General features: G+C 45.2%; 1 protein-coding gene across 1 annotated transcript in view; it reads right to left on the reverse strand.

The window, feature by feature from the left end:
• Positions 1 to 274: 274 nt before the first annotated feature.
• The window catches only part of CLRN1 (clarin 1), a 40,576-nt gene continuing 23,792 nt past the window's right edge, over positions 275 to 17,058 (reverse strand). Inside the window, exons 2-3 of the mRNA XM_058730218.1 lie at positions 14,464 to 14,643; positions 275 to 1,548 (exon numbers count right to left, since the gene is read on the reverse strand). Coding sequence (XP_058586201.1) covers positions 1,283 to 1,548; positions 14,464 to 14,643 — 446 coding nt within the window. The 3' untranslated portion in view covers positions 275 to 1,282. The remainder of the gene's footprint in view (positions 1,549 to 14,463; positions 14,644 to 17,058) is intronic.

Below are 17,058 nucleotides of genomic sequence, written 5' to 3' on the forward strand. Positions count from 1 at the left end.
AGCCTTCTGTGTTTAACTGTTGCGTGAAGACTTCCAGCACTGGGCTCCACTAGCCTGAGCTAGAATTAACATCCTTTCATTGCCGGACTGACTTGTGGTCTTCTAGAAATTCTCCGGGTGTATTTCCTGAATGAAGGCGTGGGGACAGGCATCTGGAAAGTAAAGGTGTATTCTGATGTCAGCCTATGGGCCACGGATCACCAACAGAGCAAGCTACTTATCAGGGATATAAGCAGTCATTTGTTTCTTGTAAATTGTTCCAAAAGGGAAAAAGTTTTGTTTTTTTTTAAGTGAGCACTTTCAGAACCTCTTGTATGGCGGCTAAGTACCCAGCAGCTGTGGCGAGGGGCCTGGTGGTGTAGTCTCTGTCATTCTCTGCTTCTTCCTGAGTGCTTTCTTGAGGGCAGCAGGTCAGGGACAGAGGAAGTGTCTATTCTGGACTCACTTGTGGTCTTTGGTCAGCTGCAGGTCAATTTCATGGGTAATTCAGGAAAAAGAAAATGGGCTTGGGTCATGCTTTGTGACAGCCAGGCCGAAAACCGAGATGTAGTGATACCATCACAATCCCAGAATGTAATGTGATTTTCATAAGTGGGAATTAGTGCTTAAAGACACTAAAGTTAGAAACAACAGCCCCAGTGAGTCATTTGCATTAAGTTTACTAAGAAGAGTCATTTTGCATGATTCGTCAGTGGTCCCAGCAAGTATGTCTGTTTAAAGTACTGTGTTTCCCCACCACCTTTTTTTTTTTTTTCCATTTAGAGGTTTGCAAATTTTGACCAACAGGCATGGATAATAAGACTGTGCTTTAAAACAACTTAAAAAAAAAAAAAAGCACGTGGATACTTTTCATCAACGCTCACTTAGTGCATTATCATTTTAGGAAAGCGATTCCAGCTTTATTTCCTGGTATGTCTGGCAACAAATGTGTGGATGTATCAGAAATCGTATTTGTGTGTGTTAAAACATAGTCCCCATGCCTTTTCATTCCTTCCTGATGGAGCAGACATTTTACACTTTGATGCGTACATAGGGTAACAATTTGTCCCTTCTAGTCAAGAGCTTTAAGCACGCAGTTCCCATGAAGTAAAACAACCTTCTCAAACCTTCCTTCTGCTCCCCTTACTGAGCCTGTATCCTTAGTACCTCATTTGTAAACATTGCCATGGAGGGCTTGGATGCTTTCATTTGTGCATCTGAAAGGACGGACAAAATGAACCATTTCCAAGTGACCAGAGCAAGTCGACTCCCTTACTTGGCAGATCACAGGAATATTTGCCTTTCAGTACATTAGATCTGCAGCTACATTAGTCGTCTCCGTGTCTTTAGATTTTGCAAAAGGAAACTGAAATCCAGCAAGCCGTATTAAGAGCCCATTCAAAAAATGAACAAAAAAGCAAATGAAAACAACCCAGAACGAAGCGGTGTATTTTTCACTTTGCGTTTTGTAGGCGTAAGTCCCTTCTTTATCATTTGCAATTTTTTCTGAGAGGTGGTGAATTTTCACTTCAGAGGCAAACAGTATCATGACAAGACAGCCACAGGAGCCTGCAACAGAAGGAGCAAACAATGTGTTGTCACAGATATTTCCCGATTGTAAGGGGCAGGGAAGAGGGTCAGTGTGGAAACTAAAGAAAGCCTTTACCATCACCCTCATTGGCATCCTTCTCCAAAAATATAGCATTTCACATTTGTAATCATGAGCCTGATTCTCCAAGTGATGGGCGGGGGGCCTGAGTTATGTCCGTGAGCAAAGAAGATTTGGTGGAGGTGGGGAGGGTAGAATCTAGCTGATGTCACGAAGACTGGGAGATGTTCCTCTCTGTGTGATGAGTGGGCTGAATGGCTGGCTGGGCACCTTCAAAGCACAATGGTGGGATCCGGCTACAAAGCAGCCACTGCTGTGATGTGACTTTAAGAGAACAAATTTCTCTGTACTTCACAGACCATGCAGAAAAAATTCCAGCCATGCAGCCCCCTTATGAAAGGGCCTAGGGCTTCCTTCAGAAGAGTTCCATGACCTCTCCCTCAGAAGGGCTCCTCTCTCCTCCAGCTCCCACCTGGCCACGGCTGCCCAGAGGAGTCCCTGAGCAAAGGGAGCCATACATAAAGCATTGAGGCGACAGTATCTGTTCTCCTTGTGTCTAACAAAACTCGGGATTTTTACCTGGGTGTGTGTGGCTGCCTTGAATAAAGGCCTCACTGTTTGGTTGAGAGGGGCGGGGTGAGGGCAGGAAAGTTTCCTTGAAGTATGCATGTATCAGATGGCTGCCCTGTCTTCTCCCCCTTCCTCCTTCCTGTAGCTGAAATATGGATGCAATGGCTGGAGCTCCAGCAGACATTTTGGACCAGGTGGCCTCAGAAATGGAAGCCATGTAGTATAGAAAAACAAGAATGGAGGAGTATGGATTTCAGACACCTGGAGCTACCAGGCCAACCCTAGACTTCAAACTCTAGGTTTTTATGTGGAAGAAAAATAAATATCTATTTCGTTTAATCCACTATTATTATTTTTCCCTCATGTACTACTCATTGGTAGCCTAATCTAATCTTAAAGGTGCAGCTGTGGTGTGGGTGATCTCCCTGCAGGACAGGGGCACTCCATACTGAGTGGTGCCTGGAAGTTCTGAGAGGCCCTCTCCCTGAAGATGGAGAATGGGAGACCCCCAGATGGGTGGGTGGCACAGAGGACAGAAGCAGGTGGCAAGTGGATAGCAAGGTGCCCAGGCCTTCCACAGCTAGTGTTGCATCCCAGGCCACCTCAGTGGGGGTCGAGTTAATAGGAGACTTGCTGAGATGGTCTTCTAACTTGGGTCAAACCAGTTTGGATTCGGACCCTGATTCCTCCACTTACTCTGTGAAATTAGGCAATTTTAATCTCCAAGTCTCAATTTTCTCATCTCTAAAATGTGAATAATGGAGATGATGCACAATTAGCACTTGTCATTAGAATTGACACACATAAATGCTTACTAATCAGTAGCTATTCCTATGCTTTTTATGTACTCTTTTCATCTTGCAAGTCCTTACCACAATCCCTTACCCCCCACCCCCACCCCACCACACCCCAAAAAACCCTGTTTCAGATAAGCCACCCAAAAGAATATAGTACAGGCTCTTGTTCCTCCAAATACTCTCCCATTATGTTTATGACTCCTTTAGATGGGGTAAGTGCTTTTTGCCCTTCAGTTACAGTTTATTCAGATACCCTGGGAGCAGCAATATACTGGCTTCAGTACCCATTCATTAATTCACTCATTCATTGATTCCACTTGGCGTGCTATGTGCCAAGCTCAGGGATAATGGTGGATATGTAAACGTTAAAGAAAATACATATGGTTTCTGCTCTGAGAATAGAATAGGGTAGGGAACACACATAAACCGATTTCAGTGAGTGTAAAAGCAAGGGAGGTACAGGTGGCTATTACTGAGAGGGTGGGCAGCATCATGGAAGGTTCCTTGGAAGTAGCTATAGGAAAAGTTAGCTGAGCAAAGGGAGGCTGGACCGGTGTGGGGAGTGGTCTGGCATGAGGAGCTATAATGCAAATGATGGCCCCCATTCCTTTTCCAAAGGTCGGGTTTGCATTGGGATCGAGGTAGAGACAGGATCTTGTGGGAGTAAGAGGTGAAGGGTGGGGTGAGCAGGGAAGGAGCTATCCCATTTCTTTCATTTTAGAATTTTGCATAGGGCTGACCCATCTGCTTGATCATCATCATAATATACCCCCCAATAATCAAATGATGCAGTTCTCTTGAAACTTCACTTCTCGCCAGCCTCAGCGCAGTAGTTGAGAGTATTCCTTTGTAAAATTCGTCAGCCTATTTTTGTATTCGGAGCTTAAAACCAGAGCTCTCCCCTGGCAAAATCGTATTATTCCTTTCTTGTTAGATCCAACAAAAAGGCTGCAATGCTGTTTTCTCTTTATCTTTCATTTGAAAATTGTGGAGAAAACGCCATTGCTTTTACCAGAAGAACTTTCTTTGTCTGAGGAGATGGTGAATTTCAGACAGAAGTGAAACACTGTTATTTCCTTCCTGCTTGAAAGGAAAATTCAAGCTAGGTTTCCTTTTTGAGTTGTTAAATATTTTAGAGGTATTACTTTGTTAGGGAGACAGCATCATAGTGAGACTGCATTTCAAATTCCTGAAGTAAAGGTTGCTTGGGGTATCTTAAGACTCGCAGCCTTTCACCATAGCTAATCATCCAAGCGTGCAAGCTCCCAAAACAGAGCGCACGGTCCAGTAGTTGAGAAGATGGTCTGAGATTCTGTTCTGGATTCTGGAGTTGACCATGGGGTCAACTTTGTCATTTCAGAGTCGGAGCACAATAACCTCGCTTGAATTTTTGCCAACCCTGTGACTGTGAAGAGATGTGAAGGGAAACAACTTACTGTGATGTTAGGGTATCTTTGCTTCTCTCTGTCCATGGCTCTAAAAGAGATGTGGGACCAAGGATAACTACAACCTATGGACCAAAAGATACACATGAAACGTATCTTCTCTTTGTGGCCTGGATGCCAGGCACACGGGGAGAGGTGTGTAAGGGATGGGGGTGATGGTGGGAATAGGGCTTAGCATTTTTCCAATATGGCCCTTAGTCCCCAGCAAGGGGGCTTCTTGCTCTGGGTCCCACATTTAGAGGGTGCTGCTCTCTCTCTTCTAGAAAGACCCTTCCTCACCCTCCGGTGAGGGTCAATGGGATGAGCCCATCTTGAGTCCCTCACCCACATTCTAGCTCGTGCTCCTGGGACCTGGGACTTCCCTCCCCAAACGGCCCTGAGTGCATTTCCAGGGCCGCATGGGTATCTGTCTTCTTTGGAGCAGTCGCTCTAAGGGCAGACTTTGTGGCTGGTGTTGCACAGCCCTGAGGCCTGAAGATGGCCAAGAAACAGATACTGTGAGGGTGCAGTCAGAGCTCAGATACACAGTAGAGTGTACACGTGGGGCCCTTTGCAGTGTGGATAGAACCAAGCAAGAGGAGGGAAGTGGACAGACAGGGGCCAGGTCTTCTCTGTCACCGCATTCAGGTCCAGAATTTTAAATGTGAATGTGGCCTTCCAGGTCCTTATGGAGAGATGTTGTCAAGGCAGAAGGATAGAGCATGTCTCATTGAATAGTTTATTAGCTTATGACTTTCAAATGTTCAGACATGTGGTATGTGGACTGTCATTAATTGTCTTGCTCAAGGCCTCACAAATGTTAGGATCAGGCCTGCGTGCTTCCTTCTTCCTTTTCCCAGCTATCCATGTTCCCCAGGAGTCCAAACTCAGCTAGGGCCCTTTGGATAGATGCCTCATGTGTTTGTCTGACCAACACTGCTCCTGTTCATGAGGAAGGTTCGAGTACATTAGATGTAGGAAAGCCTGGCAAGACGTGCTCCAGCTAGAATTTGGGACATAACCAGGCACAGGACCCATGTTTTGCTGTCATGCGTCTTACCCAGAGACCAGCCATTTTCCTTTATGTGTTTGATTGCCCTGCCATCTGGCTGGTACTGTAATATTTATTTCCCCTTTTAATGACTGATTACTGAGTTAATCCCTGACTGAAAAGGATAGCTGAGTTATAGAGCTGTCACACAATGAATTACCAGTCAATTAACAAACATTTGTAATGTGCTAGACATTGCACACTCATGACTGTCCTCTGGCAGCTCTCTGGGACTGCAGAGCTGGACGCCTCTCTCCTCCAGTCCTTAGTATAGGGAGCAAAGGTCACGGCCAACAAGAGAGCTGCCTCTTCGTCCCTGGCTGATCGTGAGGGTAACTATGCCGTGATGGGTGAGAACAGCCTGCCAGGATCTCTGTGAGTCCAGGGTACCGTGGGCTTCAGGGGAAATGTGTCCTCAAAGGTGAAAAAAAAAAAAAAAGCTCTGATACATTCTCCTATTATCACTAAGATTGTATTGTGGGAAATAATAAATTAGAATTTCAATTCCATTTAAAGTAATGGCCAACATTTCCAGAAAGCTAGCACGTCATCTTTAAGCTCTCTTACAGATGACAAATACTAGAGGCATTCCATTGCCTCTGCAGAATGATAAATTGATAATTTCCTTCTTTAAGGAGTCTTGAAAGATGATAAATGGAGGTGGAAAAGCCACGGCTTTGCAGGTGTAGGTACTAATTTTCTGTGAAATTACGCAATCTCAGTAGAAAGCCAGTTATCAAAGGTGAGGTCTCCAGCAATAATTTCCTCCGCAAATGAAAACGGTTCTGTCTTCACCCTGCTGTAGAGACCAGTGGCTGCTATCTAGAAAAGGGACAGCAGGACAAGTAAAACAAGTTAATACCTAAGAGTAGATTTTGAGGTCTTGATCGGGAGAAATCTGGTCACGTGTTTCCAAAGAGAAGGTGTGGATGAAAGAACACCACCAGTTAGGTTCAGCTTTTTCTCCTCATCTCCTGTACTGGAGAGTTGAAGAACCCACATCTAACTTAAGTTTTACAAATGTCATGTCAGTAGAGCAGTGATTTGTGCAAAGAAGAAATGATCTAAAAACGCGATCTTTTTTCTAATTTGAACTGACTCTCAGAAAAGGAGAATATCCTTTGTTTCAGAAAATACACAGAGCTACTTCTGCTCTATTCGTTTATTCAACAAATATTTGTTGGGTGCCTACTGCAGTGTTCTGGGCCCCGGGGATACAGCCCTGGATGAGCCGACAGAAATCCCTGTCTTCATGGAGCTGTCAGTGGTGGAGACAGTGGAGAAGAGGCAATAACAAGATAAGCGAGGACATTCTGTCACTTATCAGAGTGTGATTTGCACTAAGGGGAATAAAATAAAGCAGGGAAGGGGGTGGCCAGGGAGACCTCAGGGAGAAGATGATGTTTTAGTGCCTCTTGAAGAAAGTCAAGGAATGAGAAAGGTAAGTGAAGGGAAGAGCATTTTGGGGTAAGGGAACAGTGTGCGCAGAGGACCCGGGCGGTTTGGGCAGAGAGAGGCAGAGAGCCATGCAGAGAGGAGTAAGAGGTGAGCCGTGTGTGGGGGCAGGGGCTGGCGGGGTCCTGGGGTAGGCGCATCAAGTGGTGCTTTAGAGGTCATAGCAAGGACTTGCGCTGAGACTCTAAAACAAACAGGAAGACACACTTGCGTGTTCTGAATAGGAAGGGAGTCTGCGTTTGTGATAGAACAAGATTGAACATCTCCTTGCACAAGGTCATGGCCGTTTCCAGCACCCTCGACATGAGTAACCTGGAGTGCAATCCTGTCACTGCCCTGCTGCCACCAGCACCTCAAATCAGAATCTCTGGTCCTTTGCCATCACGGGCTGGCTAATACTACTTCTTTCCTTCTGTGGCCTCCTTCCTAAAGTCTATGCTGAGAAGCCAGTAGAATACTGTCGTTTTGCCGACTTTTCCTACCACAATCCCGTCCTTCACCTTTGCTCAGGCTCGGCGGCTTTGATGCCTGGATATCCCTGTATCTCCCTTCTCAGACTTTAGATAACAGCTCCTCCATAAGGACTGAAGTGGAAACAAGACCCGGAGAGTTTCTGACCACAGTTATAGAATAATATGTCCTAGACATATTACAGAGGCCAGGATATTTGGAGTACTGAAATTGATATGTAATGTAAGCCTTCATCTATTTTTGTACTGCTCTTTATTTTCCTGTCTGTGTGTTTCATGTGTGACTGTGCTTGTTTATGTTCCATGCCATAGTTGTAATTATCATAATTAATTAGGCCCGTATCAGGAACATCTCCCTTTTAAAGGAAGGCAGCCATTGTATTTGTTTGCCTTGCTTGGTATAACTCCTAACATGATACTGTGTGTAAGAGAAGACGTAATAAATACAATTTGCAATAAGCCCACATTTTGGAGGTTTTCACCACCTCCAAAAGGCCTGAGCCAATACCTCTCATATCACCTTCAGAGAGTATTCACTGAACTATCTAGAATGTTCTATGCATGATCCATGGAGAGTCTTCTACCTGTCCTCTTCTCCTTGCAGATCTGGGACTATGCCATCAACTGGGAAACTTCTAGAATGCAGTATAGAAAGACAGACACTCATATATCAGTGCCCCAGTGTGAAACTGTGGATCCAGTCGCTTCCATGACCAGCTGCTTCTTCTTTGGCTCCCTCTCTCTACCTCCCTAATTTGTGTACATTTCTCTCTCTCTCTCTCTCTCCCACTGTATTAGAAATCTGGAGGGAAGTGTTTTCGACCCTGTTTTCCCCATTCTGCCTTCCCCTCCCATTTACTCTCCCATTTATGCTTCCCCAAAGCTCACTGTTCAGTAATACTCTTGAAACACCCCCGTCTTATAGCCTCATGGACATCATGACCTCCTGGTTTTCCTTCCTCCCCTCTAGACACACCTAGTCAGTGTCCTTTGCCAGCCGCTCCTCCTCAACCCAAAAGTGAACTGATGGTGTTCTTCGGGGATTGGTCCTAGGCCAATTTTTCTCTATCTACATTCTCTCCCCAGATGATCTCATCCATTTCCATTGCTTTAAATAATATCTATATCCTGACAACTCCTAAATTTATGTCTTTTGTCTAGACCTCTTCTCTGAGCTCCAGACTCATATATCCCACTGGCTACTTGCCATCTCTACTCACATACCTCCTAGGGTCTCAAACTTGACATGCCCCAAATAGAACATTGATTTCTAGTGCTAAGCTCCTCCTTCCACATCTTTCTTGCCCTGAACTCTAAGTCTATTCCTCCCCTTGTCTTATACGTCTTGGTAAATGCCACCACTGTCGACTTGCTTCAGCCACCGGCAAAAGCTTTACTTTTGGATCTACTTTAAAATGTTTTTAGAATCCATTCATCTCTCTCCATGTCCAAGGCAATATAGCCTAGTCTTTCACCAGACATTTCTTAAAAGGTAAATCAGCAACCTCATGTCTCCTTAAACTCTTTCACAAGTTTCTCAATGTAATTAGAATCAATTCTGAAAGATTTACCCTGGCTGACTTTTGAGGTCTGACATTAACTGCCATCAACAGGTCTTGATAATAATGTTGGTGTTTTTTGTTTTGTTTTGTTTTGTTTTTTCTCTCATTTCCCCCTCATTACTTACCCCTAGCCACCTGGGCCTTCTTTCAGTTCCCACAGCAAGCCGACCTCTTTCCTTAGAGTCTTCACACATGCTTTCTCCTCTCCTTGGGAAAGTCTCTGGGGGTCCTCAGCTCCTTTGAATCCTTAGAACTACTTGCTGCCCAGTGCATCAAAGCCCCATCCCTTCTTTCTTTCCATTCTCTATTATAGCAGCATGTTGATCACCCTTACGGGATTGAGTGTCATCTCTAATTGCTTATGTATGCTTTTGTTTGATTCTCCTGCTAGACTGTAGGTTCCACGAAAGTAGGACTTTGTGTACCTGATTGGTTGTGGCATCACCAGTTCCTATTATGATGGCCAGCACATAGTGGGCATTCAGTCAGGGTTTGTTAAATAAGGGACACGTATGCACCTAAATCAGTGGTTCTCAACACTGGTCATGCATTAGAATTACCTGAGAGAGATTTATAAAAACACCTGTACCCAGGCCCCACCCCCAGAGACCCTAATTTAATTAGTGTAGCACGGGGCCTGGCATCAGCACTTTTAGGGAGTTTTCTGAGTGATTTTAATGTATAGTCCAGAAAGAGAATCACTGCCCAAAATGAACTAAGGGAACCCATTGAGGTATTACTGAAATCCTAACTTGGGGAATGGTTTCTCAAATCTAGTTTATAACTGACAAGATGAGAAAGAGCACGTGAACTGCGTTGTCTGTGTTTCATGAACAGTGATGGTGGACAGAGATGCTACATGAAGAGGGCTGAGGAATAAGATGAACCAAACTGGAAGCCATAAGTAGTAGAAGGAGCGTCTGGTCCGAGAGGGCGACGGGCTATCAGGCCATAGCATGAGCAAGCGCTGGTGCCTGAAACCTTTGGTGGCCTAATCCAAAGGTTTGTTCTCTTTCCTTCTCTGTCTCCAGGGTCTGGCATGCGTGCTGGGACACATGAGGAAAGGCTCATAGCTCCGTTACCCCGGCAGTGTGGAAGGAAGACCTCTTCTCCTTCCTTCTCCCATATCTTCATGCCTCAGGATGCCAAGCCTTGGGTCCCCATCCAGCAAGGGTGTAGACAGATCCAAATGATATTGGTACAAGGAAAGGGGGCATCTTGGGGAACCCAGGGCTGAGTGGGAGAAGAAGAGAAAGGAGGTCTGAGGAGGAAGAAATTTTCTCTGCTGACTATGAGGAGGGCTGCCTGGGCAGAGAAACAGGGGAGGAGACTCAGTGGAAAAGAGCTGCTCTTCCCCACACCCCCCACTGCCGGCCAGCAGAGGGGTTTTTTTTTTTTTTAATTTTTTTTTTTTCAATGTTTTTTATTTATTTTTGGGACAGAGAGACACAGAGCATGAACGGGGGAGGGGCAGAGAGAGAGGGAGACACAGAATTGGAAACAGGCTCCAGGCTCCGAGCTGTCAGCACAGAGCCCGACGCGGGGCTCGAACTCACAGACGCGAGATCGTGACCTGGCTGAAGTCGGCCGCTTAACCGACTGCGCCACCCAGGCGCCCCGTGCAGAGGGGTTTTTAATGGAGTGTGACTCACACGGGAACAAAATGACTTCCTAACACAGGCTGTCCCCTCTTTGTGTGTTTATCTGTTGGCTCATAGTTAGAGTGTTTGTGATAAGACCGTAATCCCCATCCTTCCACGATGAGGGTTTAGAGCTGGGATCTCCATGAATATTATAACTTCGGATAAGCATTTCCAAAACTCCAGGGGCTTCTGCTTACTGTATGTATATCGAAGCTGAATGAGGTAGTCTGCGATTCAAGAGTGATCTGTTTACCCCCAAAGGTCACAAACCATCAGTCCATTTGACCCTGACACGTGTTTTGTTTTAAAAAGTGATGGAAAGTTTTGCTATTTAAAAATACGGATTGGGGGCTTTAAAAAGCAGATGATGTGCAAAGCACCTGTCCTTTACCTTCTGCAAGACAGATCTGGAGCTAGCTCCTTCTTTCCCTTCCTCCCCGTCTCTTCCTTCCCTCATCCACAAACCTTTATTGAGGGCCTGCTTTTGCAACAAGTTCAAAGATAAATAAGATATAATGTAAACGCAGGGTCTGTGTGTTCCCGCATATATTTCTGTGCTCAGGTTTTCTTCGCATCAGACTTGGCCAAGGGCCGAGATAAGATCTGGGACTTGGATTAAATGCTGCATTCTCGGAGTCATCTCGCTTTTCAAATACCGTTAGTTTGGTCGTCTGTTAGAACTGTCAAATAATTTGTCTTCCAAATGGGCTGCTCTTCTGAATTCCGTTCAGAGGCTGGAGTGCGAGATGGCTGTGCCAGTTAATAAGCTGCCGTGTCTGGGCTTCATACGAGCCTTTTCTCTGCTTTGTGATGCTGGGTCAAGACTCCCCCGTCTCTAGTCTGCCTTGTCAGCTGCTTCCCGTTATGCTCTGTCAACAGACAGCTGTGGGGAGGGGACACGAGCGGGACGGAGCACTGGGGGACTTCCCAGGCCCCTCGGCCCTCCCAGAGCGGCTGCGGGTGTCCCCCGACACTGTCATCTCCTCAGAGGGCTGAGACCAAGCGCCCCGGCCTCTCTCAAGCCGCCAGGTTCTGGTAACTCCAGACTGTTCTTCAGATCTTTAAGCCCTGGGAATGGCGGCTGCTTTCTGAGAGCACCGTCTCGGAGTTATCCCAGGGGCTCCTTTCTGTGCTGCTGGTCCTCTGACACCTGTGCCATCAGTCCCTGACGGCCCCGGTCCCCAAGAGCTTGCAGCAGAATCACCTGAGAGGCTTGTTGAACACATTGCTGGGCACACCCCTCCTCCTCCAGAGTTCCCGGTGCAGGAGCAGGTCTGGGGTGGGGATTTGCTTTTCTATCAAGTTCCCAGGTAAGGAAAGGCTCCTGGTCTGGGGACCCCACTCTAAGAACCACTGCTGAACATTATGTTCCCTCCGGGAAAATAGCGCGTGTTCTGTTTTCTGGCTAGCCTCTGATTGATTTAATGGCCTTCACTAAAATAGCACACCACCCAGATCTACCAGTTTGGTTTGTTATGCTGGGGGAGCACAGAGGTAAAGCCAGCATCCACTTCTCACCTGGCCCTACCTGTGAGATTACATCACTCTGTCGGTCTTTCTGTCCCCACCCTGCCCCTGTGTGCTTGCTCCTCTGCCCTGATCTCGAGGCCCTCAGCCTTCCTTTACATATCTCACCCAGTCTCTCCCCGGCCCTTTTCCTCTGCCTCTGTGGGCCTGCTCTGCTAATCCCATCCATTTGAATTCCGATTTCTCTAATGGGTACTAAGTGCCCCAGCTAACACCTCCTTCTGGGTTTGATGTTTCAAGTCCACAAACACGTACTGAAGTGTTTACTGTGCGCACAGCCTCACGCTGGACGCCCTTGCTGGAGATGCCAGGATGAGAAAGACTGGTCTCTGCCGCCTTAGGGTCACTGTTGCTGCACAGTTTAGAACTGTGCTATCTGCTGATGAAAGACGTGGGGAAAATATTAGCAGAACCCCCACAAGAGAGAGAACTGCTCTGGTTAAGTGAATTGTTTGATTAGCAAGATGTGGATGAGGCAAGACTCTGAGATGGGCACTCAAGTACCGATGGAGAGAACTGTGCTAGAACTGTTTAGAACTGTGCTATCTGCTGATGAAAGACGTGGGGAAAATATTAGCAGAACCCCCACAAGAGAGAGAACTGCTCTGGTTAAGTGAATTATTTGATTAGCAAGATGTGGATGAGGCAAGACTCTGAGATGGGCACTCAAGTACCGATGGAGAGAGGCTGAGGTGTTGTTGCAAGGTGACTGAGCCCCTGTTAACCACAAGGCTCTGCTTCATAGAGAAGGAGCTTTGCAGGTTTGTGACCAGAGTTGATTTGTGCTAGGGGAAGGGAGCCGTGTCCAGACAAAGAAGGGCCTGGGGCCTGCCGACAGTTAAAGGCAACGTCAGGGAAGGAAACAGTCTAATGGGGATTTTTTTTTATGTTTATTTACTTATTATTTTTTTAAATGTTTATTTTTGAGAGAGAGCGAGCGTGCGCGCGCGCGAGAGAGAGAGAGAGAGAGAGAGAGACAGAGCACGAGTGGGGGAGGGGCAGAGAGCAAGGGAGACAGTATCTGAAGCAAGCTCCAGGCTCTGAGCTGTCAGCACAGAGCCCGATGAGGCACTCGAACCCGCAAAATGGGAGATCATGACCTGAGCCGAAGTCAAACGCTCAACCGACTGAGCCACCTAGGCACCCCTATTTATTTATTTTTGAGAGAGGGAGAGAGTGAGCATGAGCAGAAGACAGAGGGAGACAGAGAATCCCAAGCAGGCTCTGCCCTGTCAGCACAGAGCCCAACGTGGGGCTCGAACTCCCAAACCGTGAGATCATGACCTGAGTCAAAATCAAGTCAGATGCCTAACCAACTGAGCCACCCAGGGACCCCTCTAACAGGGATTTTCAATCCACTGTTGGCTGGTGTGAGTTGTAACCTCGCATCTCTACATGGAATCATTAACAGAACTGTGGATGCTTCCTGGGACTATGACAAAGTACTACATCTTCTTGCAAGTCTGAAATGTGGTGAAATGAGAGGCCTTCCATAGAAACGCTACATATGAGTTATGTATACATTTTTTATTTTCTCATCTTTCTCTTCTCCTTGTAACTATATCCTAAGCACCCTGAGGCACTACCTTGAGTTTGTATTCTTTTCCATCCGCCTTGGTTATTGAGTAGGACATGTTTATTGATGAACTGATTGCTGAGTTTAGAGTTTATTTTTTTCCCAGATACACACGTCGTTAGGCTACACAAAGTACCTAAAGGCTTGAATATTACAACTCATGTGGGCAGAACACTGGCCTTTCACTTCTTTTGCATGATTTGTATTTATTTTTCTGATTGTGACCTGAGATCAAGACCTGAGCTGAGATCAAGAGTCAGACACTCAACCAACTGAGCCACCTGGGTGCTCCTGTTTTTCTGATTGTGAATAAATAAATGCACATTATTGAACATTTGGAAACATTAAAAGGCATGAGAGAAAGTGAAAATCACACATAATTTCCCTGCTCAGAGGTAACTACTGCAAATATAATGGTCTCTCTCTCTCTTTCTGTGTATCTGTATGGAGGCTAGAGAGAGTATATGTACAATATATATATACTCCTATATATTGTCCATATTTATATACAGTTATAAAATCTTATACACTGTTTTATTCACTTTTGATACAAGCATGCATCCTTTTGATTACATCTTCAAAATGTGATTTAATGTCACCATCGTTTATTCATAGAGTATCATAATGCGTATCTCAAATTTCCCATTGTTGGATAATTATATTTTTCTCTACTTTCATAATCATACATGAGACTACAGTGGACATCCATCTATATGTACTATAAATCTACATTTAGGTAGACCTGTCTTTTGACACACTGGAAGGCACATTTGTCTTCAGAAGGAGAATTTTGTACCCACCTGACATGAAGCTCAAAAGATACAACCCTAGTGGGCCATGAAGGGTTTCAAAGGGCTTGCCAAAAGCATTATACATGAAGAAGGCTGTTCCCACCATGGTTAAAACAACCAGGATCGTGGAGAAGAGAATGACGTTGACGTGGATGCTCAAGGGGATCACTTTGAGCAAATCTGGGAAAACTAAAGATAAAACAAAGATTAGAAGAACTTTCATTAGTGATAGTCTGCAAATGTAATTTCAGAAATTAAATCCTTCTTCTTTTTAACCTCAAAAATCACTAAAATCCTTCCGATGAATACATTCTCACTTACTAATTTACAAGGGATTTAGAAAAAGGTTTAAACACAGGATTATTTTCTAGAACTCACCAGTAGAGACCAACAAAGAAGAGAGTTGAAGGAATTTTTTCTACCCTTGGACATATGTAATTATTTGAATAAACAAGTGCTGGCTTTACAATCAGAAACTGTGCATGTTGATGACCAAACTTTTAATGACATTTCTCAGTAGACATTTTTTTTTTTAATCCATCTTGAAATGACATTTTTGGTTTGGGAATATCTGGGGGAGTTCAAACATCAGGAAGTATTTCTATTTCTTTTACTACCAAAAAAGAAAAAATTGTTTCTAGTCCACACCAAGATTAAAAAATGGGGTATTTTCAGTCAACTTCAATATTTTCATGTAGTACAAGCTGTGGGAAAATAATTTCTGGTGATACGAGAAATATTTTCCATTTAGAAAACATGCCAAATCTATTTCTAGATTTTGTGTTCAGGGCAAGTTTTTCTTGTTTGCAGAGGAAATGAAATACTTTATAAATGTAGGGTTTCTCTTATCTGATGTGGCATCAGTATGCTCAGCATCAGCAAACCTGGCGAGACCAATCTGGGGAAGTTTAGTGCAGCCCATTTAAGTTTCCCCAACATTTATCAAGTGCTTTCTTAATTTATTTACTGAGCATCTAATATGTGCCAGGCATTGTTCTGGCTGCTGGAAAGAGAGCCATAAAATAAGATAGGCAGGGTCCCCATTGTCTTATGGAGATTGTAACCTAATGGGAGTAAACAGATAATTAACAAGTAAACAAACAAATGTGATAGCTTATCTCCAAAGATGGCCGCCATCAATTCCTTCTCTCCTTCTACATACATGTCACTTCTCCTTTAAGAGGTAGAATTCATTCCTCAATTCCCTTGAACCTGGGCTGGCCTATGACTGCTTTGACCACCTGAATATGGCAGAACTACAGCGTGCCAATTCTAGGCCTAGCCTATATAAGAAGACCAGCTGTTCCTTTTTTTTTTTTTTTTTTTTCTCTTGGAGGCTTGAGCTGTTATGCAGGAAGTCCAAGTTACTCTGCTAGAGAAAAAGGCAACCCAGAGGAGCACCAGACATGGGAGGGAAGAGTCTTGGACGTCCAACACAGAAAAACCTCTAGATGACTCCAGCCCCAGGTGCTATTTAATTGCAACCCAATCAAGCACTGTCAAACTGAACTAATAAATTTTTGTTTTAAGCCCCTGAGCTTTGGGAGGCTATTATGCAATGGTAACAATAAGACACTTTCAGATAGTAGTGCTAATGCTATAAAGAAATGAAACAAGGTAATGGAATTTTGAGTGGTTGAGTGAAAGGGTGTGGGTGGTCAGCAGAGTTATACCTGAGCTGGCATCTGAATGCTGAGAAGGAAGTGGCTATAATAAGATCTGGGGAAGAACATTCCAGGGAGAAGGAACACCACTGGGGCAGCAATGAACCTGGCAAGCAACAGGGGGCAGAAGTGAGATTGCTAGGCTGGGATCAGATTGTTGCACCTGCTGGGTCTTAGTCTCCTGACCATGTGACCATGGTAAGGCGTGGGCTTTTAATTCTAAATTCATTAGGAAGCCACTGGGAGGGGAGAGGGGTTAAATGAGAGAGTGGCACAATCTCCTTCATGTCACTCTGGCTGCTGATTAGTGTGTATAAGGGGGTAGGGGGAGGAAAGAAGGCAAATGTGGAGGCAGGGAGACTCCAGGGCAGGGAGTGTTTGCAGTAGCAAGAGGCAGGAGGCTGGCCTAAGGTATAGCAGCTGGGGGTGGTGACAGGTTATCAGATTTGGAGTACATCTTGGAGATAGAAGATAGGACTTGTCGAAAGAAAGGACTCAAGGATAAGCAGCGGAATAAATGGTGATGCTATTAACTGACATAGACAAGGAGAAGGTGTGGGTTTGGGCATGGGAGTGGGAAATAAGGCAGAAGTCCTGTTTAAAATATGCAGTTAGAGGTGCCAAATAGGATTCATGTGTCTGGAGGTCTGGGGAGAAGGTGGAGGTATTTAGGGAGGTGAAACCAAGGGGGAGGAAGCAAAGTGCTTAGGGCATGCAATTTAAGGGGATAATCACTCTCCGGGGCTAACCCTGCACTTTCATGAGCCTGAGAGTGAATGTCTCCTTAAATTTTATGACTAGGGGCCTCCACGGCCTCGCCCTGGTATTTAAAACCAGAGGAATGGCTATCACCTGTAGAGAAACTGTAGTTAGAGAAGGGGAGGGCCCTGGGACTCCCCTACATTTCCCTGCACAGGAGAGAGGAGAAATCAGCCAAGGA

This window comes from Neofelis nebulosa, chromosome 5 (genome assembly GCF_028018385.1).
Source record: "Neofelis nebulosa isolate mNeoNeb1 chromosome 5, mNeoNeb1.pri, whole genome shotgun sequence".
Classification (NCBI taxonomy): Eukaryota; Metazoa; Chordata; class Mammalia; order Carnivora; family Felidae; genus Neofelis; species Neofelis nebulosa.